General features: G+C 41.4%; 1 protein-coding gene across 10 annotated transcripts in view; it reads right to left on the bottom strand.

The window, feature by feature from the left end:
- DLG2 (discs large MAGUK scaffold protein 2) overlaps nucleotides 1-26,244 on the bottom strand; it is a 1,248,672-nt gene that overhangs the window by 1,013,420 nt on the left and 209,008 nt on the right. The window contains exon 1 of one of the 10 annotated variants that reach the window (XM_089512910.1): nucleotides 21,876-22,112. The exons of the other annotated variants lie outside the window; for them this stretch is intronic. Within the exon in view, the coding sequence (XP_089369036.1) occupies nucleotides 21,876-21,905 (30 nt within the window). The 5' untranslated portion in view covers nucleotides 21,906-22,112. Of the gene's footprint in view, nucleotides 1-21,875; nucleotides 22,113-26,244 lie in introns of those variants that run through there. 10 annotated transcript variants of the gene reach the window in all.

Genomic DNA, 26,244 nt, shown 5'->3' with positions numbered 1-26,244 from the left:
CAGGGCTATCATATCACCTCTTGTCTCTTCTCCAGGCTAAACATCCTCAGCTCCCTAAGTCACTCCTCATGGGGCATGGTTTCTAGACTTTTCACCATTTTGGTCACCTTCTTCTGGATATACTCCAGTGTGTCAACTTCCTCATGATCATTGCTGTCATGAACTACCCCACTACTTCATTTCTATGCTTTTTTCATGCTATCATTCATTCAGGATGGGATTAGTCCTAGACTTCAACCATTCATTTGGGCTCAGGGGACTGATAAAAACTGATCTTATCCATAGATCCCTTTCTGTATTGACATCCAGATTATGCACAAACACTTTGGAAGGCATTTAATGCCCCACTCAGCAGTACTTTACAATTGGTCTGATATGCACTGAGAGTGTTATATGTGAAATTTACAAGAAAAGGAGCAACATCAGTCTCAAACTGATGTCTCCACCTCTAAAAAGAAAATGTATGTGCAAATTCTCACATCATGCTTGTGTAGTGTAAATCTACACTCATGTAATTAGTGTGGTTGAGCTATACCACTCTTCTGCTGAGCACTAACATTGTACAATTGATTCTGTATCTCCCACTGTGCTTCCTTATTATGGTGCAATGGGAAATTCACAGTGGAAGAGGAGAGAAGGGAACATAATCTTGCTCTTCCCAGTAGGCTCAGACAAAAACAATAGTTGTTCTTCCTCATTACTAAATTTTGCCATCTTGACCACACTACGATGTTGCTTGGCCACTGTTAGGCCCATGGGTGACTCTAATCACACCTCCTCTTCTTATATCTGAAACTTAATAAAGCCCGGGCTTAGTGACCCGTGGAGGAGTCTGAATGTAGATGCCATCACCAGTGAATAGCTCCCGCATGTAGGCTAGCAGGCAGGAGTTGCACAGGGCCCCCAATTTGAGTGATCAATTCCAGACATGTTAGAGGAGATGGGGGAGATCCTAGGATTACCAGGCAATGGGCTGATGTAAGATAAACAAGTACTGGCGATCTTGTGAGATAATCTTCTCTGCCTGGAAATGTGCGTCTGTTACAGTCCATCACACCTTAGTATTACCACCTTTGAAAACTACTTCAAAAACGATTTGGTCTTTCCAAACCCTTGGAATCTACCCTCAAGACATATTTTTGGTGTAAATATTGGGACTTTTTAGCAAGTCTTTGCCTTAGTCCAGCAAGCAGGCAGAATCTCTGTCAGTTTGCCAGGACAGAACCTTTATCGTTCCCCACTCCCATTTGTCATGAGAGCTATTGCATCCTCTTTCCATTCCTGGACCCACTGCAATTGGAATCAAGATCCACATAGGTAATTATCACTGTTAGTGATGCCTTACATCTATTCCAGCTTCCCACCTTTGATTTCTCTAGTCCTTGTGTGCATGTGTAGTTGTTTGTCTGAGTGATGTGCTTATCTTCCCTTTTAAATAAAACCCATTCTCATTTGGAAATCTGCCTTTGGAGGTCTGTCTGCTTTGGGATAGATACCCAAGATGAAGTTACCTCAGTCAGTGTATATCTCTCTGTTTGAGCTAAATCCAATATTCCTCTAAATCAAGCAGAGGCTTGGTGTCCTCTCTGGATATCAGAGCCAAAAGGGTAACACCACACATGTCCTGTTTTTAATCTGTGAAATGTCAGAGGGTATGACACTTATATAGTTACTCTATGGTTTCACTCTACCACACTTCTGCTGAACAATAACACTGTGCCACTGACTGTATATCTGCCAATGTACCACCTTACTGTCCACAGTGATGGTTTCTGCCATCCCAGTGAAGGCACTGACCAATAGTTAAGCACCAGACAGGAATGCACAACTATATATCTGGAATCTTGTTGGTTGATTGATTTGATTTGATTTGAAGCCCACTTTCCTCTCAAATGACTCAAAACAGCTAATTTGAGCTAGAGGTTAGACCCACTGATCCATTTCTGAATGCTAAATTAGTCCACAGGTGAATCCAGTTGATTCAGTGGTTTTGCTCTAGTTAGGACTAAAAATTAGATTTAGGCTGACAAGAAATGGTTATACTAGTGGAAACCATTCAGCTGGATTCCAGCCAGTGTCAGTCCCTTATACTTAATCTCAACTTCAAGATTTATGATATAAGGAGCAAAGGTGTTTATGTTGCATTAGAACCAGCAGGGACCTCTAAGGTCCATGCTATACATTCGCCACAATCCTTGAAGGGGTGGTTTTAGTACACAGTGCAGATGCTGAGACTGTAAGGTACACCAGTAGACTATCATAGAATGAGAGAGAGAACGTCACCCTTTCTTCTCATGCTATGCCCCCTACTCTGCTCCTTTTTCTTCCTCTAGGAAAAAGATCTGAGCATTCGTTTCTTTTATGCAGTCAGTTTTTAAAAAAAAATTGAGGGAAAGAAATATAAAAAGAAAAATTGCAGAAGGAGAAAATATTTAGAAAGTATTCTCTCCCCATCAGTGGCAACCACATGCCAGTGGGGTGAGAAATCTACTCCACATTTTACTCCAGTTATCAAAAATTCCACCCTATAGATTCAGAATCTTGGATAAACCCATTAAAACTTTCCAAAACTGGAAAGGCTTAACTGCCTTACTCACATAGGAGTCACCAGCCATCCTTTATTTGCATATCTTTTATTTCTTCAGTCACTCATTCATTTAGTAATTCACATTACACCAAAAAGAAGCCCTGAAGGCAGCTGAAATAACAAATACCAGTAAAATAATTATATAAATTTAAAATAAAACTATACCAATGCAGGTTGACTCCCCCTTATCCAGAATCCAAAATATTCCAAAAACTAAAACTTTTTTCATGGGTGGCTGAGATAGTGAAACCTTTGCTTTCTGATGATTCAATATACACAAATTTTGTTATGTACATATAACTATTTAAAAATATTGTATAAAGCAGCGATGTCAAACCTTTTTAGGTTTGCGTGCCAAGGGATGGGGCTTCTGCCCCCTGGGATGGGTCTGCGTGCTGGGGCGGGGCTTCTGGCCCAGGGGGTGTGGCTTCCACCCTCCATGGGCGGAGCTTTCACCCTCTGGGTGGGGCTCTTCCCCTTCCTTTTTCCCCGCCCCCAGCTGTCTCTCAGAGACAGCTGGAGGTCAGCAAAGGCCTGTGAGGGGGAGGAGCCATGAGCAGGGACCCAGTCCTCCTCTTCCCAGACCTTTCTTCGCCCCAAAGGGCTCTCTAAAGCCCTTTGGGGGCGAGGAAAGGAAAAAGGGAAAGAATAGGAATGGCAGGGCCCCTTCCTCCCTCCCCACGGACCTTTCCCTGCCCTCTAGGTGCCCCATTTGGGGCACTTGGAGGACAGGGAAAGGTAATTGGGGAAGGAGGGAGATGGGGAGGGCCCCTGCCTCTCTCCCTGAGGACCTTTCCCTGCTTCCAGCTGTCTCTCCAGAGACAGCTAGAGGCAGGCAAAGCTCCCTGAGGAGGCGGCACTGGCGTGCGCCGGTTACTCCTCCTCTCCCCGCCCTTTTCCCAGCCTCTAGCTCTCTTGAAGAGGCAGCTGGGGGCTGGGAAAAGGCTGTGAGGAGGAGCCAGAGGCACACTCCTCTGGCTCCTTCTCCGGAGTGCCCTTTTCTGGCTTCCAGTTGTCTCCGAGAGACAGATGGAGGCCAGGAAAAGGCAGGGAGGGGGAGGAACTGGCACACGCGTGCCTATTCCACCTCCTCCCTCGCCCCATGCCCGAGGAAATGGCCCAAATGCCACTTCCGGCACGCGTGCAGTGGGTTTGCCATCACTGGTATAAATGGACCTTCAGGCTATGTGTATTAGGTGTAAAAGTACATGAATGTCTAGTTGTAACCAACTGTAGGGAGCAGTGCTCATCTCTGTTACTAAGCCAAAGAGCCAGTGTTGTCCGTAGATGACTCCAGTGGTCATATGGGCATCATGACTGCATGAAACACTGTTACCTTTCCACTGAAGTGGTTTATCTATTTATCTACTTGCACTTTTACATGCTTGCAAATTGCTAGATAGGCAGAAACTGGAACTAGTGATGGGAGCTCACTCTGCCACGTGGCACTTGGGCCTCAAACTGCCAACCTTCCAACCTTACAATCATCAGAATTGGCATCTTAAACACTAAGCCACCATGTCCCTGTTGTAAATTTATGGTGTATAAGCTGTATATGAAAGACAACTGGCATTTGTGTTTAGACTTGGTTACCATTTCCAAGATATCCTATTATGTATGTATATGCAAATACAGATATTTCAAAATCTAAAAAAAAAAAATTAAAAAATCCAAACCACCTCTGGTCCCAAGCATTTCAGATACAGGTGAATCAAACTGTCTGGAATACAAAAGTAATTTAAAAAACTACAACTGGATAGAGTCAAGCAAAAACAAGTCTTACACAACAGATAAGCTGACTGGGGAAAAAACATCTTCTGGAATCCTATATGACATTTCACTTAATATAAATTTGTGTTCACTTAACTATATAGTGGAGGAGCTAAAAAAAATCCCTGTTAGTGAATTGTGAAGGTGCATAACAAGGACACCAGTAAAAGTACCTGATATGCATTGGTGCCTGATGTGCATTGGGTTTGAACAGCACACTGGTCCCATTGCACATTGGTCCCAGTACACATTAGCCCCTTTACCAACTCTGCTACATAGGTATATTACAGTAGCTCTCTACTGGATGTGGACATTGTGAGTCTTTGCAATTCTAATCCTCACACACATAAACCCACTTACAAAAAGGCAAGTCCTATACAGGATTCCAAGTCATTGTCTTCAGGTGGCCAGTCAGCACTGGGCCACAAAACCTCACAGAGAAAGGATTTCCATTTCTCTGGTGTCATAGCAAAAACAGCCTTCCATTTCAAACCACAGCATAATCAGAGGGAAACCAGAAAGAGAATCATGGCCTTATATGGTTTCTCCTTTCTCAGATATGATGGCAGAAGTAAGAACACAGTGCCTCAGAGTGTGGTGGCATCTCCTTCTTTGGAGGTTTTTAAATAAAGGCCATCTGTTGGGGGTGCTTTGTATTCCTGCATGGCAGGGAGTCCTTGTGGGCTCTTCCAACTCTATATTTCTATGATTCTATTATTCTAGGATTCTAGGAGCTGCCCTTTCTTCTGAAATGGTCACTTGACTAACCTCTAACCTCTGAGTCCTTTACAAGCCCTAACATTTCATGGTCATGTAGAATTTGGTGTGTTAGTACACTCCATAAGTAAGTTTGGCACCACTTTAACTGCCTTGACTCTATCCTGTGGAATCTGGGGATTTGTAGTTTGCTGAGACACCAGAACTCTCTGGCAGACTAGACTGAATACCTCAGCAAACTACAAATCCCAGTATTCCACAGAATAAAGTCATAGCAGTTAAAGTGGTGTCAGACTGCTTTATTTCTGTAGTCTGGCTACATTGTCTCCAAGGATGCTTTCAGTGACACACGTACTAGTATATGAGTTAACATGATCCCAAGAATCCCTGAATGTTAGTCCTGAACTGCAATCCCTCTGGTTCACTAAAGTTGTTCACTAGTATGCTCAGGAACAAAAATCTTGCTTTCTAAATTAACACAGAGAATTCACTATTCCAGAATAAAGCGACTGCAAATAAAGCCAGACTCAAAGATTGGCTGAGTGACTGCATTGTGCTTGCGTAGTAGAAATCTACACTCACAAACTTACACAGCCCCTACACACCACTGCTCTTCTGCTGAATGATAACACTGTGCAGCCTATTGTTCTAGAGACTAGGGTTCACATCCCAGTTCAGCCATAGATACTGACTGGGTGACCTTGAGCAAGTCACACTCTCTTTGCCTCAGGGGTTACAAAGGCAAACCCTCACTGAACAAATTTTCCAAGAAAACCCTATGCTAGGGTCACATTAGGGTCACCATAAGTTGGGAAATGACTTGAAGACACACAACAACAACAACAACAACAACAGCAACAAGACCTTGTAGATACAGAGTACATATAGAGTGTACAATGTGCCAATGTGCCTCTCAGTCAAGTGGAAGCTTGAACACATTGACACTCAAGGGTTAAGCACCCTCAAAGAATGTGCAGTTTTATGGCTGGGATCCTGTTGATGAGTCACAGGTTGAGTAGACCAACTGAATTAATTGTTGAAAAGAGAGGCAATTCATAGGTAGATCCAACTAATTCAATGGCTGTACTCATGCTGGGACTAACAATAGGATTTAGGGAGGCAGTGTGGTGTAGTGGTTTGAGTGTTAGACTATAGACTTTGGAGACCAGGTTTCAAATCCCAGCTCAGCCATGGAAACCCACTGGGTGACCTTGGGGAAGTCACACTCTCTTAACCTCAATAAGATGGCAATGGCAAGACTCCTCTGAAGAAACATGCCAAGAAAACCCCATGATAGGTTTGCCTTTGGGTCACCATAAGTCAGAAATGACTTTAAAGCACACAAGGACAACAACAAACAAACAAAATGGTTAAACTTGTAGAACTCCGGGTATACAATCATAAACTGAATAAATCAATTGTACAATAGCAAAAAAAACCAACACAACCACATGTGAAGGGAACTTATGTGAGTGCATAATGCCAACAAGATTCCAGACTGAGGTTGTGTCCACACTGACAGGAAAACCCAGCTTACTTTTGGGGCTTCTGGATCTGTGGAGAGGAACAGCAGTCTGCATATCCAATGGTCTCAAGAGGCTGACATCAGCAGCACTGTTTGCACACATTGTTGTGTGAATGTGTGCACTGTGCTGATTGTACTGTTGTACTAATGTGCACTCATGCAATCAATTGGCACATCGACAAAAGGAATGGCATGGAGGAACCACACAAACTGGAAAGTGGAATTCCTGTGCCAAGTTGGCAATTCCAGGTGGGAAAAGATTATGGTTTGTCTACCCACTGACATTCCTCTGTGTCCTCCATCTCCATATTGCAATCCACAGTCCCCACACTCAAGGGATTCTCCTGAGTTTCCAGCCTGATCTGGAGTAAAGGGGGACTCTTTTTAAACTGGAGAATTGACTTGAGGCACAGATTTACCTGTGTTCCATCTGTTTTGGCCCTATGTGTTGTCTAAACAGGTCAGTGTGCCCATGAGAACCAGCCCTTGTACATATAGAGTACATACAGAGTGTACATTTAGAGTGAAATCATACCCCCAGTAGAGAGAATGTAGCTACAGTGAGTACAATGGAACCCTGGTTGGCAAGTAGAGAACTGAAAGGATATGATCATCTATGAACACAAAGGAAAAGCCAGAGAAGGGCTTTTCTCTGGCTTTTCCTTTGTGTTCAGAGATGACCATATCTCTCCAGTATTCTACTTTCCAACCAGGTTTCCATTGTACCCATTGTAGGTACATTCTCTTTGAAAGCCTAGCACTTTTAACGCTCCCATCTTGCCTTAGAAGATTCTAGCACAGAAAATCAGTCTCCTTCTCCAGGCATCTCTGACCTGTTTATTTCCCATTATTGGTTCTTTGGCCTCTTTGACGGGGATATCATGTTCTACTCTATATTGACCTGACCTATTTTTTACCTTGTTCTCATCTGGCAATTACAAACATTTTCACTCTCAAGTCTAGGGATGATTCATCCTCAACTGGATACCCTCCAGCTCTTGTCAGCTTTTCTCTGGGGTTCATTTTAAAAGCTGTGGTATCACCTTTTTTTCTTGTTAAAAACCATCAGTCTGGTTCTGTTTCAAGTGGGTGCTGTCTCTTTTCTACAGACCCAGCTTGATAGGGCCTAACAAATCTCACCCTGCCACCAACATACAGTCTCCACCGCCTCATTCTAGCATTGAAAATCTTCTTGCCTTTGAAAATCTCACTAGGAACTTGTATTGGGCTTGGAACTTCAAATCACAGAGCTGGAAGAGATCACAAGGACCATCCAGTCCAACCCCCTCCCATGCAGGAAGATACAATGAAAGCACTCCTTGCAGAAGGCTATCCAACTTCTGTTTAAAAACCTCCAAAGAAGGAGATGCAGCCACACTCCAAGAAAGTGTATTCCACATTCAAACAGCTTTTACCATCAAGAAGTTCTTCGTAATGTTGAGTGGAATCTCTTTTCCTGTAGCTTGAATCCATTGCTCTTGGACCTAGTCTCTGGAGCTGCAGAAAACTAACTTGCTCCATTCTCAATATGACATCCGTTCAAATATTTAAACAGGGCTATCATGTCACCTCTTAACCTTCTCTTCTCCAGGCTGAATATACCCAGCTCCCTAAGTATCTCCTCATAGGGCATGGTTTCCAGACCCTTCACCATTTTGGTCACCCTCCTCTGGACACACTCCAGCTTGTCCATATCCTTCTTGAATTGTGGTGTCCAGATCTCTACACAGTATTCAAGGTGAGGTATGACCAAAGCAGATAGAGTGGTGCTATTATTTCCCTGTTCTATTGAGGAAGCACAAGTATATACTACCACACTAGACGTCTGATTTGGGCCTTCACTCTAGCCCATCACCCTCCCAGGCTTAGCTGGTGAGAAGACAGGAGAGTGCCTTCTTGGTGGCTGCTCCTAGGTTATGGAACTCTCTCTTGAGGGAGGTTCAATTAACCTTCTCTGTTGCCTTTTCACCAACAAAGATAGGCCTTCAGTCATAACTGACTAGGGTAGAGGGACATGCAATCAGATGTAGTGTTTTTAATATTGAAATATATAGCCATGTTAGTCTGAAAAATCAGGATCTTGTGGCACCTTTGAAAGTAACTGAAAGAAAGAAGTTGGTAGCATGAGCTTTCGTAGACATCAGCCTACTTCTTCAACCTCTTCAAAATTCATCAACCTCTTCAAAAAAAACTTGAAGGTACAGAAGGACATCATCTTTCTCAGCAATAAACTTCTGAAGAACTAGGCTGAAGCCATCAAGTTTGTTCTTTCTGCTTTTAATACATAATATGAGCAAGTGTGGCATAGTGGTTTGAGTGTTGGACTAGGGCTCTGGGAGACTAGGGTTCAAATTCCTGCTTGACCATGGTTATGTTTTTTTAATTGTTTTGAGTTAATTTAATTTTTGACTATGTTTATCTATGTATTAATTGTTTTTAGTTAACACTTTAAAAGTGGTGCTTTGATTAGACTGATAATATAACGCTTTTTTAAAAAAGAACCATTTATACTTTTTATTATTTTAGCTGTTCTGTTTTAATTTATATTGTAAGCCACTTTGAGTCCCAGTTTGGGAGAAAAGAAGGATATAAATCAAATTAATCAGTAGTTCTTTAACATTTTACCCCTTTACATCTACATGTGAATGTTGCACCTACCCCCGACATAGTATATGAATCAGAATATTTTGTTTGCTGAATGTGCATATTTTCATTCACAAATTCATGTATTTTAATATTTTAACATTTTATATGGTAATATTGTTAAAATTAAGATACCTTTATTTAAATACATTCAGTACTTAACACAAAGTTTACATATATGGTCTCACATACAGCCACACTCACGTGCACCAATGCCCACAGATATGTGCACACCCAGGCTGAGTCTGCACTACAGAATAAATGCAGTTTGGCTGGAACTGTCATTTTTAAATTTCACATTTTCAATGCAAAATGACTTTCAAAGTGTAGAGCATGGTTACTTTTATAAAACTATTTATAATTGTACTTTCTATCCCAGTTCATTCACTGGAATTGCAAAAACATATAGTGCACTACATTTCTCACTGTACAATGGGACATTAAGCAGGCATGTTGGCAAATGGACAGTCGGTTGCCCAATGTCAATATTCAGAAGAACTGCCTTGTCATTATGAGTGTGTAGAATGGAGACTGTAGCCAAGAAATCAGAAGACAACTGGGACTGGAAGGACAGCTATGAAAGAATTAGACAAGATCCTCAAGTGTAAAGATATCTCATTGACTACCAAAACCAGGATTGCCTATAGAATTCAAAGACATAGCTGTGTTAGTCTGGAAAATCAGTATGCAAAAGGATCTTGTAGCATCTTTGAGACTAACTAAAAGAAAGAAGTTGGTAGCATGAGCTTTTGTAGACTTGAGCCTACTTCCTTAGATGCATGCTCATGCTACACACTTCTTTCTTTCACAATTGTCCATGCCACTGTATTTTGAATTTCTGTGTATGGCTGTGAAAGATGATCTGTGAATAAAGCTAATAGGAAGAAAATCAACCCATCTAAAATGTGGTGCTGGCGAAGAGTTCTGCAGATACCATGGAATGCTAAAAAGATAAATCAGTGGTCCTAGAGCAAATTGAGGCTAAACTCTCCCCAGAAGTCAAGAGACTGTTGTACTTTGGACATGGAATGAGAAGACATGACTCACTAGAAAAAGCAATAATGCTTGGTAAGGTAGAAGGCAGGAGGAAAAGAAGACTGCATTGCAGATGGATAGAATCATTCAAGGAAGCCAAAGCCCTGAGTCTGTAAGACCTGAGCAGGGCTGCTGATGACAGAATGACTTGGAAGTCTCCCATTCATAGGGTCACCATAACTCAAAGTCAACTTGATGGCAGTTAACAACAAAGATTTATAATACAGAAGCACAATATATTGTCTCAGCTATATTGTCAAACAAACTCAAAATTCTACAGAATCATTGCAGGTGCCAATACAAGGTCTCAAAAAGCAATTTATTCGTGGGAATGGGCTGTCTCCTCCCTGGACAAAAGGCTCAAGATGTTCTTGAGATGGGACAATGAAATTCAGGAGGTGGTCCAAGTACAAGATGTTGAAGTAAACGATTCAATTATCCTCACATAAACTGGATAAATGCAGGGCCTAGCCATCAGAAAGGGGAAAGATTTCAAGATAGCCTGCTGAATGATGTCCAGTCAATCATGGAACTGTCCTGAGATGAGATGAACTTGGACTTCCTAAGTAATAAAAAAAAACAAAGTTTCTTGTGGAGCATCTATCAATAAAAGTATAGTGTCTACATCAAGGGAAGTAATAGTGCCACTCTATTCCGCTCTGGTCAGGCCCCACCTGGAATACTGTGTCCAGTTCTGGGCACCACAATTCAAAACATTAAGAAACTAGAGTGTGTCCAAAAGAGGGTGACCAAAATGGTGAAGGGTCTGGAAACCATGCCCTATGAGGAAAGACTGAGGGAGCTGGGGATGTTTAGCCTAGAGAAAAAATGGTTAAGAGATGATATGATAGCCCTGTTTAAATATGTAAGGGGTGTCATATTGAGGATGATGCAAGCTTGTTTTTGGCTGCTCCAGAAAATAGGACCCAGAACAATGGTTGCAAGCTACAGCAAAATAGATTCCACATCAACATTAAGAAGAACGTCCTGACAGTAAAGGCTGTTCAACCATGGAACACACTCCCTTGGAGAGTGGTTGAGTCTCCTTTCTTGGAGGTTTTTAAATGGAGGCTGGATGGCCATCTGCTGGGGATGCTTTAATTTTGAGTTCCTAAATGGCAGGGGGTTGGACTGAATGACACTTGCGGTCTCTTCCAACTCTATGATTCTTTGATTAACCTATGTAGTTTAGAATAAACTTTCAAGGATTACAGCCCACTTCTTCAGATGCACTAAAGCTTCAGTACCCAAAAGCTCACAATGAAATAAACTGGTTAGTTTTTAAGGTGCCACGGACATCTTATTTTTATAACGAAACAAGCTACATGGCTATCTCTCTGAAAATTAATCCTAAATGGCATCCAGGACCTATTGTGAGATATAAGTGTTGTTGAAGTGATTTGAAACAGTGACCACAGTGCTATGCCATTTAATTTACATGTAAATGAGAAATTGCCAAGTCATATTTGACTTCATAAAAAGGAAACTTCTCTAAAAATGAAGGTATTAAAATTACAAATGTAGTTCACTTTAACCAATGGTAAAGTGAGACACATGGGGGAGGGGGGATAACTTCACATATATTAAATGGTTGACCTGAACATGGAATTGTGCTGACTTGCTGTTGTTGTTGTTGTTGTTGTTGTGTACCTTCAAGTCATTTCTGACTTATAGCAATCCTAAAATGACCCTATCATGGAGTTTTCTTGACATGATATGTTCAGGAAGGGTTTACTATTACCTTCCTCCAGGGCTTAAAGAGTGTGACCTGGCCAAGATCATTCAGTGAGATTGCGTGTTCAAGCAGGGATTCAAACCCTGGTCTCCCAGAGAGACAGTCCGACACTCAAACCACTACACCATGGTGAAAATATCAACCCAGAGCATGCCTGCTGTGAAAAAAGTCAAAGTTCAAAGATCATTTGGAAATAAACTTAAAAGAGAAAAATAACAGAAATAGAAAAAGCCAATGTTGTGATACTATATTTAAAAAAAACATTGGTGGTACACCAACTGGAATACTTGTACAGTGCTGGGGCCCTTTCACACCACACACTGATAGTGCCATGAGTCCATTTTAAATACTACAGAATTCTGGGGTTTGTAGTTTGGTGAGTCACTGGAAGCTCTCAGACTGAGAATTGTAAATGCCTCTTCTTAAACTACAAATCCCAGGATTCCATAGGATGCTGCCGTGACAGTCAAAGTGGAATTGAATCACTATCACTGCATACCCTCCAACATAATATCAGTATGCAGTTGGCAAGTTGGTGAAAGGAAAAAGATGGGGGTATAGGAGTTTTTCTTCAGCCGCCCCTAAATTTTGGAACGACCTGCCGCAAGAGATTCGACAGCTGAATGCGCTGTCTAAATTTAAAACAGCACTGAAGACTAAACTCTTCTGGCAAGCCTACCCAGATGATTTTTAAAACTGTAAATTTTAAATGATGGATTTTAAATGTAGATTGTTTTAATACACAAGTGTCCTGTTTGTTCTTTTAAACAGATATAAATATTAATTGATGTTTTGGTCTTAACTGATATAAATCTGTTGATCTGTTATTGTTCCCCACCTCAATCCATGGTTGTTGTTGTTGTTGTTGTTGTTAGTGATTAATGAGGAAGGAGACACCAGCTAGGAGATACTACAGCAGTTTGCTTTTGCCTGAGAAAGACAAGATTCCATCCCTGCCTCCTCCCTGATTAATTAATTTATTGCAAACTTTCTTTCACTTTGGACTCAGTTTGCAGCAGTTGAAATTAGCTGAGCACAAAGATGAAGTGGGAGGAGTAGAGAGAAGCCAGGACATTTTAAAAGCATTGGGGAGAAAAGTGGGGTGACAGAGGATTACTTGGGACTGTTCATGCCAAATTGGGAAGGATGAAGGGCGAAAGGGCCTCTGGTCACCACAATCCAAAATGTAGAGCTAGGAAAGGTGTTAAAAGATGAAACCAAAATAGTCAAGCAGCCAAAATACCTTTTCTATGAAGAAGACACCAGCTTCATGTAGTGGTTTGAGCACTGGACTTTGGACAAACAATCTTTGGACTTTGACTTTTTTCACAGCAGCCACACTCTGGGTTGATATTTCCACTAATCTACTCACCAGGGTGCAGTGGTTTGAGTGCTGGACTAGCACTCTGGAGACCATGGTTCGATTCCTGCTCTGTCATGTAACCCACTGAGTGAGCTTGAGTGAGTCACACTCTCTCAGCCTCAGAAAAAGGCAATTGCAAACCATCTCTTGCCAAGAAAACCCCATGATAAATTCTTCGTAGGGTTCCCATAAGTCAGAAATGACTTGAAGGTGCACAACATAAGAAGACTTTGGAGTGTTTTAGATTTTTATAAAAGGCTGGTAGTGGAGAAAGTGCTGCTACTAATCTTCATCATGTGCCACCACCTTCATAGGCAAATCTGTTGGGAATATGAGACAGTGTCTTCTCAATGGATGCTGCCAGGCTCTGAAATTTCCTTCCTAGAGATGTCAGACAGGCTCCTTCCATCATGTCCTTCCACTAGCAGGTGAATTATTATTGTTGTTGTTGTTGTTGTTGTTAATAATTTCAATAGGTATCATTGATGTAGTAATGCTGCATTAATGTTTTTCCACTGTCGGCTTTGTTTATTTTAATAAGCGCTGTGGTTGTTTTATTCCATTTCAATTTTTTTAATTTGTTTTTTCCTCATTGCTTCAAACTGAATGGTTCACTGCCCAGCGAATGTCTAGGCATATACATACACAAACTGTTAAATAAACAACATCTGAAAGGGAAGCTGTGAAGAGAGAATTTTCAAGCTGTTCATGGCATCCAGACCTCACGCAGCCTGAAGGGCCGGGCAAATTCAGGGATGCTAAACTCTGGCCATGGTTGTTAGGTAACTAAATGGAAATTCAATGCACAGGAACAATAGGCCTCACAATGCTGTATATAGAGGCAGAGCTTGGAAAGTTACTGATTTTGGACTAAAACTCATAGAAGCTCAACAACCATGCTGGATGGAGGAGTCTGGGAGCTGTATTCCAAACACATTTTTTTCCGCCAAGTACTGCTATGAGAGAGCCAGCATGGTGTAGTGGTCTGAGCGTTGGATTACAACTCTGGAGACCAGGGTTTGAATCCCAGCTCAGCCTTGGAAGTTCACTGGGTGACCTTAGGCATGTGACAATCTCTCGGCCTCAGAGGAAGGCAAGGGCAACCTCCCATCTGAAGAAACTTGCCAAGAAAACCCTGTGATGGATTGCCTTAGGGCCACCATAAGTTGGAAACAACTTAAAGGCATGCAACAACAACATGCTACTATGGTTATTATCTTTATTATTCTTTATTATTCGTCCAGCTTTTTCCCCAAAATGGACACAAAGCGGTGTATAATTTTTTAAAAAAAATGCAAATTAAAAACATATAAACATGGCAATTAATATAAAATTAAAACATCAGTCATTAAAAAATAAACAAGTGCAGTTTAAAAGATAAAAGCACTTAAAAACAGTACATATTAAAACAGTTAAGAATCCTAAAAACACATTAAAACAATAAAAACAAAACTATATACAGACCCTTAAAAACCTTCAAATGTGCTAGGCACATACAATGGGAGGAGTCCTTTATCCCATGCTTATAAGCCTCCTAGAAACACACTGGCTGCTGCTGGGAATATAATGCTGACCAGATGAACATTTATGTTGATATGGAATAGGGTTGCATGGGTGTTTCAGCCAGCCATGAACACTACTAGGAGAAGAAGCTTTTGAAATGTCAATTTTACAAGCAAAAACAAATAATTTTGCCATAATTAGCCCAAAAAAACAAGCAAACCCACAGATTTTTGTTTTGTATTGTGTTGTTTCGCAGAGAGTAAATCCAAATAGCAAAGATTTTTACCTGTCTGAGTTTATCACACTGGGGCTAATTTTGGCATTAGAGAGAGATTAACATGCATTTAAAGCTTCCCGCAATTAAAGAGAAAATGGTGAGTAATTGTGTGAATGATTATCACACACAATTGCACAAATAAAGTGATATCGGAAATGCATTGTCGCTGAAATCCTGAAAGTAAAAAGATGTGCATTAATGCTTCTTTGTGACCACTTTAATGGTGGCCTTTGTGTGATGTCATGTGAAATAGTTTTGTGGAATTACATGATCTTGCCAGGATATTCACGGAATAATTTCCAAATATTCTTTTCAACCATAATGGCATTTTGCTATTGATATGGGCACACTTAACTTTCACAGTTCCTTCCTGAAGTCTAAGTTGGTTCCTGCATCTTCTACTCATGGAACATAAGAAACTGACAACCAAGATATTTTGTTGCCTGAGGTGGAGAGAAGGAACATATGACAAACAATGCAGTGGAACAGAGAAATACAATGACAAACTGAGATGATCCAGAGTGTGAGCAAGTGAACTAATCCCTCTTCTCTGCTTACACTAGGAACCACTGATGATAACAACGCAATATTAAAAAGTTGGTATATTTTCATGAGTTTGTCTAAATACTCAAAAGACCAGATCCTTTCTGATCTTGAAAGCTAAGTAGGGTCAGGCCTGGTTAGTACTTGGATAGGAGACCAGCATGAAATTCATGGGGTTGCCATAAGTCAACAGGTAACTTGAAAGTACACACACACACACACACACAAGTTTATGACACTCAAACTAGTCATGAGATAAACAGCTCACTGCAACAGATGGTGGAGGCTCCCCCTGGAATCTGCTATATATTAAACTGATCACTAGTCTGTCACTAGTTTTCGAAAGCTCACGGTGAACGAGTCTCAAAGAGAAACGACAACGCAGAAAGAACCGCAACCCGGAAACATCACCCAAGGAGACTTTCCGCTGTGCTTTCTGCAACAGGACCTGTTTGTCCCAGATTGGCCTTTTTAGTCACCAACGCGCTTGTACAAAGCGCGGGGTGAGTCCTTCCTGAATCTTCATTCGCGAAGCAAAGCCAGAAAGAGAGTCTGTTTAGGCCCATATTGTTAATGACCACAGCATTCCTGAGTTTCAAAAAGAGCTTTTTCCAACCCTGCCTAACGATACCACGGATTATAACAGGGAGGCTATACATACCCTCCAAAATTTCACAGATGAAAATTAGAATGAATCTGACCAAGGAGACCAATGATGGAATTGAAGTAGAATTATGAACCTATGATTCCTCTCCTTTTCGCATGACGTCATCGCTTATCTGTTGCTGATCCATTGTTATACCGTTATTACTGCGCAATTTTGCACTGACAGACACCTCTGGATAATGCAAAATTGTGCAATAATAATGGTTTAGTGACAGATCAGCAATGGATCAACAACAAATGAGTGACGACATCATGCGAAAAGGAGAGGAACCATAGATTGTAATTCCATTTTAATTCCATCACTAGCATTTCATGTGGTAGTCTCCCTAGTAACATCAGAGTGTGGTCAGGATGCAAAGTTATTAATGAGGAAGAACAGACAAGCTAGGAGAAACTGTGGCAGTTTGCTTTTGCCTGAGCCTACTGGGAAAAACAAAATTCCACCCATCCTGTCATCTGCCTCCAGCTGAGTGAACTGAGTGAAAACTATTTTTTTACTTTGTACTCAGTTTGCAGCGACTGAAGTAAGCCAAAGGTGAAAGGAGAAAGTGGGAGGAGGAGAGAGAAACTGGCACATTTTAAAAACAGCTGAAAAGCAGGACAGGGGATTAATTGGGACTGTCCCTGCCAAACTGGGATAGTTGGAGAGTATACCTTCAATTTACAAAGAATATTCTCTGAGGTGTGGCCCCACAATTCCAACTGTGAATTAAGTGCCATACAAGGGGAGTTTAGCAAATTGTTGGCTACAAAATATTTTTCACTCAAGCTGGAAAGTTATCTTCTTAGGGATTTGAGTTGCTACACAGGGTGTATCCACATTGCAAACTTCAGGCAGAATCCAGGGATTAGTAGTTCAGTGAGGCATAAGAGCTCTCTGATAGTCTGGGCTGAATACCTCGCCAAACTAGAAAAATAGCCCAGGTGGCCGCAGAAATGTACCAAAGGTGATTCCCACTTGCCCTCGAGAATATTTGGAGGCAAAAAAAAAAGGAGGGGATGAAAAGAAATGAGCCATAGAGGGCCCCAGGGAGCAAAAAAATTACCTTTGAACCTGTATGGTGCCCACAAGCCACACTTTCCCATCCAAGTTCTACATTAGCAAACTAATCCTATCAGTTTTCACATCTACCAAGAGTAGGTGTTTTGTAAGGCTAATAGATCTTTATTATTCAAGCCCAAGAAACCTCAAAACACTGCATTACAACAAGGATTCCAAGGATGAACAGTATTCTAAGTGAGGTTTGACACTTTGATTCCAAAGCTACCTCACAATAATAAATTGCTTAATAATACACTGAGAAAATCCATTTCTCCCTCCAGAAACTGAGGGGATCGAGGAGCCAGAAGAATGCCATCAGATGACATCTGTCCCCCTCCAAATACAAATGTCTTTGCACTTGGACCCTGTCAGCCTTAGCTGACCTGAATATAGTGTGGACTGCTAGTGTTTCACTAGTACTATGTACTGTATCTGTAACCTTTTAAACAATTCAGTATCTCTCACATTCTATGTCTGCACCCACACTGCAGAGATAATCCAGTTTGACATTATCAAGCCATGGCTCAGTGCTATGGAATTCTGGGATTTGTAGTTTTGAGACATATTTGGCCTTCTTTGTCAGAGCTCTCTGGTGCCACAACAAATTATAAATCCCAGGATTCTATAGCATGGAGCCATGGCAGTTAAAGTGGTGTCAAACTGGATTATTTCTGCAGGGTGGATGCAGCCTAAATGGAAGAAATAAAAGAAGAGAGAGATCACCTTACCTAGAGGAAATGAGTGAGTTCATGGCAAAAGCCACATTTCAAACCATGGGCTTCTTAATCTGTTCCACAGACTCTTACCTGCTGTGCTGCACCAGTGAATCAATGAATGTGCAAGACTGCAATAGAAAATAATAGTCAACCTCCCTGGTCTTTAACAGTCAACAAGATACACTATTGCAAAGAGTGGTCAGCAGAACTCTGAATTCAAGTTGCTCTTGCTACATTTAAATGACCCTGTTGTGTGTCCTGATCTTGGTATGGGAGGAAGCAATCCACTTGTGTACCATCACTCACCAGTTGATGAAGAAGGGAAATTCTTTATTTTGAAAAACTGCCCTGAGAACCTTGTTGAAAAGTAGTACAGAAATATAACAAACATTTTCAACAGTGAGGGCAAGTGTTGATGATGATAACAATCCCACCCATGTAAATGGTACTTGCACACAGTACAAATGGACAAGTCCCTGTGACAAGTAGCTTCCAATGTAACATCTGAAATTTGCAGGGATAAAAGCCTGTAAAAGCTTCCAGATCAAGTCTGCTTGCTCTTCTAAGGAATTTGGCAGATTATGCCCATATTGGTTCTTTCACTCATTTACAGTCAGGTGAGATTTTTGTTCCATCTCAATTTTTTTATCAAAGTTTATCAAAATGTACAAGATTTGAATGCAAGAGAAAGCAAAACTGGCCCATTTCCCCCCTCCAATCAAGATAGGGGTGGGAGCAATTTAATTTAGTCTCATTTTTTAAAAAACTGTGGAAATGTGCAAATTTGGATTGTAGAAGAAAGCCAATTTGAGCAATCTGTCAATAGTGTTGTTATTTTGTGCCTTCAAGTCATTTCTGACTTATAGTGACCCTAAGGTGAACCAATCATGGCATTTTCTTAGCAAGATTTATTCAGAGGAGATTTGCCATTGCCTTCTCCTGAGGCTGAGAGATTATGACTTGCCCAAGCTCACCCAGTGGGTTTGATCACTGAGCTGGGTCTCCAAAGTCATAGTCCAACACTCAAACCACTATGCCACACTGACTCGTTCACCAATACAGGCCTCTTTTTCCTTCAAATGGCTTTTAGGTTTCCAGGCAAGGATTATCTTGAGTAGTGGCGTCACCATGGGGATGGGTAGGTGCCGAGATATGGACCATCACTCAGTAGGGTAATACACCCCAGAGGGAGTGGGCAGGTGTCTTCCAGTGTTCTCCACAGGCATTGCCATGCAGGACTCGGATGGCTGGGGGTGGGGGAGTGGTTGCCTTCCAGGGGACCCAAAACACAGCTGCCCACCCCCCACATGGCCATGGCTGCACAGGACCACAAAGCCAAGGGGACTGCTGTGAGGGCTGAGTGCACCCTCAACTTGCTGCCACAGTGCAATTCTACAGCAGCAAGGTGGGGGACCCCAGAAGCCTCACCACCCCACACCAGGCAACATAGCGGGTGTGGATGCCATGAATCCCAGGCCCTGAGATTTTATCGCTAAAACCTAGACCAAGGAATGACTCCTTGTGATGTCACAGAGGCAGGACCTGGTGATGTCATTAAGCACGATACCTTAGACATCCATCACAGTTGCACAGAATATGCTCTTCAAATATAAAATACCACATCTAATAACTGTGGGACATGTATGCACATTTTTAAGGACAGCGCTCTTGCCCTGAGGTGGTTAAATGCGTGTACTGCAACCACTCACTCATTCACAAAACCACAAGGTTGTGAATTCAATACCAGCCCAGGGGCTCAGGCTTGACTCAGGCTTGCATCCTTCCAAGATCGCTAAAATGAGTACCCAGCTTGTTGGGGACAATTAGCTTACACGTTGTAAACTGCTTAGGGATAGCTTATGTAGACTGATAAGCAGAATAGAAATGTACTTGCTATTACTAGGAGCCCTGGTGGTGCAGTGGTTAAATGCCTGTACTGCAGCCATTCACTCAAAACCACAAGGTTGCGAGTTCAAGACCAGCAAAAGGGCCCAAGCTCGACTCAGGCTTGCATCCTTCTGAGGTCGCTAAAATGAGTACCCAGACTGTTGGGGGCAAATTAGCTTACTTGTTAATTAGCTTACTTGCTGTTCACTGCTATGATCTTTGGAATAGCGGTATATAAATTAAAAAAAAAATTATTACTATTGCTGAGATTCCTCTCTTTCACCCTGAGGATTGGCAAAGCAGTCTGGGGATCCTACCTGGCTTTCTCTTGGCCTTCCCCATCTTGCTGTTGCTGCTGTTGTGTGCCTCCAAGTCATTTTGACTTATAGCGATCCTAAGGTGAACCTACCATAGAGTTTTCTTGGCAGGTTTCTTCAGAGGGGGTTTGCCATTGCCATCCTCTGAGGCTGAGGCTGAATGACTTCCCCAAGGTTTCATAGGTGAGCTGGGATTCGAACACTGCTCTCCAGAGTCATACTCCAATGCTCAAATCACTACACCATACTCAGTCTCATATTGGATGGATCCAATTTAGGGGGACAGTGGCACCTAAGTATGATTACAAAAGGCCATGTGAAAACTTTCTTGTCCATCTGCCCACTCCAAAAGAAGTTTTTTTAATGTGCATAGGTTATAAAGGTCTGCAAAGGTCCCTTTTACTTACTGTTTTGACTCCCAACTGTACAGGTGGTGCATCTACACCATAGAAATAATGCAGCTTGACACTGCTTTACATGCTGTATTTCCATCCTATGGAATCCTGGGATTTGTAGTTTTACAAGGTCTTTAGCCTTCTCTACCAAAGAGAGTTGGTGCCTCACAAAATCACCAGTCCCAGGATTCTGTAAGACAGAGCCAGTACAGTTAAAGTAGTGTCAAACTGCATTATTTGTAGTGTAAATGCACCCTACTAGCTTATATGTGGAAGTTCAATTTTGCCATTATTAAAATCTTTGGTCATTCCATCGTCCATGAATTTGTCTGTTCCTTTTTTATTTCTGGTAGACAACACAATTTAGGGAAATGAATTCCACATTCCAGTTAGGCATTCTCCAAAGAAGGAATGTATTAAATTGTATTGTTTTAAATATGCTGTGTGCTGCCTTGAGTCTTTGTATTGGGAGAAAGGTGGGATATAAGCAAATAAAATAATTATAAAATAATAATAACAACAACAACAACCCATATTTACTAGGTCTGTGGTTAGAACTCCAAAGTTCACAATTCTTCCTTCTTTCCTACAACTCCCACTAAGGAAACCCAAATCACCTCCTGAAATTTTGAATTCTCCAATCAGAAACACGGTCTTTATCGAAACTTTATATGATTGGCTTTTAAAGACGAGGACCCGAGGTGCATAAAATGTGTGCAGAGTTTCCAAAGCGGAAAGCAATGAGCTGCAGTTCACTCGGTCTCTATTTTTTAAAAAAATGTTCGTGATGTGTGTGCACAATCGGTTCTTTTGCCAAATGTCCTCTAGTACCTGAGTTATTAATAGATGCAAAGCCAAATCTAAGGCAAAATATAAAAGAGAAAGAGGCAGAGAATGAAGAGAGAGGCAGAGCTCAAGCCTCTTCCTGGTAAAAGGCAATTAATATATTATTGAAGAAGGGAAAGAGATATTTCAGAACAGCGATAGCCCAGCTGTCACGTTTCAGGAGAAACTCAGTGCTCAGCCAAGCCAAGCGGAGAGTTGCATTGCTTCTTCTTCTTTGCAACCTAAGAGCATCTCTCATCTGTTTGAATTATCGGCGCAGAGCGAGAAAGACAAGCAAAACAGCATCCACAAAGGTTTCCAGTTCCTACCTTAGTTGTGACAATACATAGGCAATCCATGCTGAAAAATGCTCTCCGGGAATCGGTGGAAATCCTCCAGCAAATCCACAAGGGGAAGGATTTCACATCAAGACATAAAAGAAGAGCAAACAAAGCGACTTCAGGAGCTAGCTACAGACAGACAGAGCCAGCTGCCTGCCTTTTTCCTCTTTCCACCTTTCTAAAAGGGCCTGCATTAAAATCAAATTAAATAATGAAAAAGTCTTCCTCCACATCGCTCAAAGGCAGGCGCGATGCTCCCAGGGATGCTCACTGGAAAGCATCTTGCACAAAACTTCCAGAGGATTTCTAGAGCTGGATTGCTGCTGCATTGTGCCGCCTGCAAATCAGAAAGGATGCTATGAGCTGTCCCTTCTCATAGGAAAAGAGGCAAGTGCCGTGAGGGGCTCGCAAGCCTTGCCTTGCTTTTGCCACAATGCTGAGCCTCTCCCTCCCTCCTTGAACCCCAAAAGGGCTTCTCTGCCAAGTCTTCCTTCCTTCTTTCCCTCCCCACCTCTATGATCTGCACTTTTTCAAAAAGAAAGGAAGAGAGAGAAAAAAAAGACTCCCTTCCTTTTTGCAAATTTTGGACTAAGCCCAAAGTACACAACTCCTGGGCCCATCCATCAAAAGGATGGCCCCCGTCTTGCCAAAAAACAAGAGGAGGCTATAAGCCTCATTTATGCCACCTAGCATTTGTGCAATGCAGAATTTTTCTTTCATTCTCTCTTTTTTCCCCTTTCACCTCAACAAAATCTCTCAGATTCACAGCCATAAAGGGAGGGGGAAAGAGATTGCAATGAAATTTATTTTAAAAAAAAAAGTTGAATAAGAAACCCATAGCATGCTTCCTTGAGCTGGAGCAAAATAAAGAATTCTAAAGCTGCATCCGTACTGCAGATATAATCCAGGTTGACACCGCTTTACCTGCCAGGGTTCAATACTATATATTCTGGGACCTGTAGTTTTCTGAGATATTTAGCCTTCTCTGTCAGAGAGCTTTGGTGCCACAACAAGCTACAATTCTTAGGATTCTATAATAGTACTGACGCATGGCAGTTAAAGCAATGTCAATCTGGATTGTTTCTGCAGTATAAGTGCAGCCTAAGCATGCATTTCCACTGGAGTAATAATGTAGTTTGGGACCACTTTAACTGCCATGGCTCCATCATTCTACAGAAGTCTGGGATTTGTAGTTTTAGGAGAAGCACCAGCACTCTTTGGCAGAAATGGTGAAAGACCTTGTCAAGCTACAAATGTCAGGATTCCATAGGCTGGTGCTACAGCACTTACAGTGATGTTCTTAGCTAGTTGATTTTAATTGTTTTTAATTTTTTATTGTAAAGTTTTTAAACAGTTTTATCTGTCAGTCACCCTGGGTCCCTTTCTGGAGGAAAGATGGCATAGAAATGAAAGAAAGAAAGAAAGAAAGAAAGAAAGAAAGAAAGAAAGAAACTGCATTATTTCTACAATGTAGTTGCACCCTAAGTCAATGAGAGCTACAAACCATCCTCCTGGTATTTCCTATGTGGTAAGGTCTCCAGGAAAAGAGACCTATGTACAATTCTGGCCTTTAAAAAGAGATGAAAATTTGCATGAAATACTGCCTTGAAAAGAATCCCAGACTACCATCTTATCATTTCTCATACATACATACATTTTATTTGGTCAATGACCAGCAAGATTTCCAAAAGAGATACAAAGCACAGTTAAAAGATGCAATAGTAAACTGCAAAGTAACACATAGTAATAAATATTCACTCTCCTGTGATTTTGCTAATACCTTTGTAATACCTATCATTGCTCAGTTATGGATGACTTTGGCAAGACTTAATATTCTTTTCAAAAATAATATTTATTCCAAGCTCTGAAAACAGGTCGAGTAAGAAGCATTTGCAAGAAAATGTTGCAGTATAGGTTGCTGTAGATCACTAGTCCAGTCAGTTAGTCAGCCAGCCAGCCAAGTCTTCCTCAACAGTAGATCAATCCTTTTCTTCTCTAACTGCTGTCCCCAATCCTCACAGTGGCTTCTGTCCATCTTCCATGTTTTCGAGCTTCTATTCCACCTGCCCCCCCTCCATATAATGAGAGGTGCAACTGTAAATTGCCTCCCAAACTTGCTGATACCTCCATCGTGTGCATGGGTGGTCATATTCTAAGCACATAAGCAATAGCACTCAAATTTGACCAGTGGAATAAGTGGGGTATGATACCTAATGATCAGTTTCTTGTTGATGCTGTATGCTTTCAGGTCATTTCTGACTTATGGAGACACAAAAGTAACCCTGTTACAGGGTTTTCTTGGCAAAATTTGTTCAGACAAAGTTTGTCATGGCCTTCCCCTGAGGCTGAGAAAGTGTGACTTGTCCAAGGTCACCCAGTGGGTTTCATGGCCAAGCTGGAAATCGAACCCTGGTCTCCAGGGTCATAGCCCAACACTCTAATCACTACCAATACTGCTTTTTAAAACTATATTGGCACAGCTATTTCAGTCTTCTGTAGATACAAGTAGTGGGAATTTTCATTGGCAATCGGGAGGCTACGATAAACTTATCTGATATGGGAAGATGGAAAATCCTTCCTATGAAAGTGTTGTAAATTTCTGGCGAGATGTGGAGGTATCTCTATTGGCAGCTAGGAATGTTTCTTTTTGTGCAGTATGCAAGATGTCTCATCGTGTATACTTGCATGTTTTATACCGGGTAGTGAGGAAGGAGCGATACAGTGTGACGTAGTGGGTTGAGCATTGGGCTATGACTCTGGGAACCAGGGTTTGAATCCCTGCTCAGCCATGACAACACCCAGGGTGACCTTGGGCAAGTCACACTCTCTCAGCCTCTTTCAGAGGAAGGCAAAGAGAAACCCTCTCTGGACAAATCTTGGCAAGAAAACTCCATGACTCAGAAACAACTTGAAAACACACAACAACAACAGTAGCAGCAGCAAAAGCAACAACAACAACAGTAAGTATGGGAGGATTCTAAAAATGGTTTTAAAAACTTGTTGATAAGGTATCAGAAAACCCTGACAATGACAATCCTAAATGAGTAAGAATTTTCATAATTTGGGACTTATTCTGCATAAAAAATGGATGTGGGTTCTTCTGCAAAGAAAATGGTATTTTCTGTGTAGAAAGCAAGTTTCCTTCACAGAAAACAGCATTTTGGGTGCAGAAAATGCTGTTTTCTCAGCTGGAAACTTGTTTTCTGTACAGAAATGTTGTTTTCTGTGTAAAAAAAAATGGTTTTGTGCACAAAAAATTACATGCAATTTTTATTGCACCCAAACAATGAACAGTTTTCAAAAACACTGCAACACTGCATTTCTTAATGTCTTTCCTGCAGCAAGGAGAAAAAATAGTAAAATTATTTGATCTTGCCCTCAAGAACAAAATTTATGAAGATTTACATCCCCACCAGGTTCTCAGTAATATCTAAGAAGGACTTATACTAGTATAAAGCTTGCTGTACTCTGAAAAAACGCTCTCTAAAAGGACAAGTAGGGACAGCCATGAACTGCCAAATGAAAATGATGATAATCAGTGGCAGCAGGTGGCTCTCATCTCACTTCTCCAGATTTTAGTCTGAACTCTAAAGGAGACGTCCAAGTTGCTGAACCTATTTGTGGGAAAGAGTTCCGCACCTGGGATAGCTTTTTTAATGATTACATTAAATCACAAAGCAAATTCAGTGCCATTGAAGGAACCAGCTGCTGTCATATGTAATAAACATTGTTAAAATATTGCACAACATTGTTAGGGGTATAATAACTTGTCAGCCTAGTAGTACAGTGGTCTCTTGTTATCTGCTGGGGTTTGGTTCCAGGAACCCCCATGGATACCAAAATCTGTGGATGCTGAAGTCCCATTAAATACAATTGGGTAGTAAAATGGTGTCCCATATACAAAATGAAAAATCAAGGTTTGCTCTTTGGAATTTATACTTTTTAAAAATATTTTCAAACCGTGGATGCTTGAATCCATGGATAAAAATATCTATGGACAAGGAGGGCTGATGGTAACACCAAATTCATCAGCATGCCCAAAATTACTAACTGTCCTTCGTTTTTAAGTACAGTGGTGGAATTCAGCTGGTTTGCACCATTTCATCTGAACAGATTGTTAAAATTTGTTGGGCTGCTAAACCATTCATTGTGGGGACAGAAAATCAAAAGTTTCACTATGCCTTCCCCCTCTAACCAGTACACTCATTCTCAGCTGCCCTCTTTGGCAATAGCAACAGTAAGCAAAAAGCTTTCCTGGGCAGCCCTGGCTCTGCCACAGCATCATGCACTTCTGGGGAAGGCTAAGGAATAGGAGAAAGGGTAATCATAGAATCACAGAATTATAGGATTGGAAGAG

The sequence above is a fragment of the Sceloporus occidentalis genome, unplaced genomic scaffold, assembly GCF_023333645.1.
Source record: "Sceloporus occidentalis isolate IW3139 unplaced genomic scaffold, rSceOcc1.0.p SCAF_2, whole genome shotgun sequence".
Classification (NCBI taxonomy): Eukaryota; Metazoa; Chordata; class Lepidosauria; order Squamata; family Phrynosomatidae; genus Sceloporus; species Sceloporus occidentalis.
This window is presented reverse-complemented; position numbering and strand designations above follow the sequence as displayed.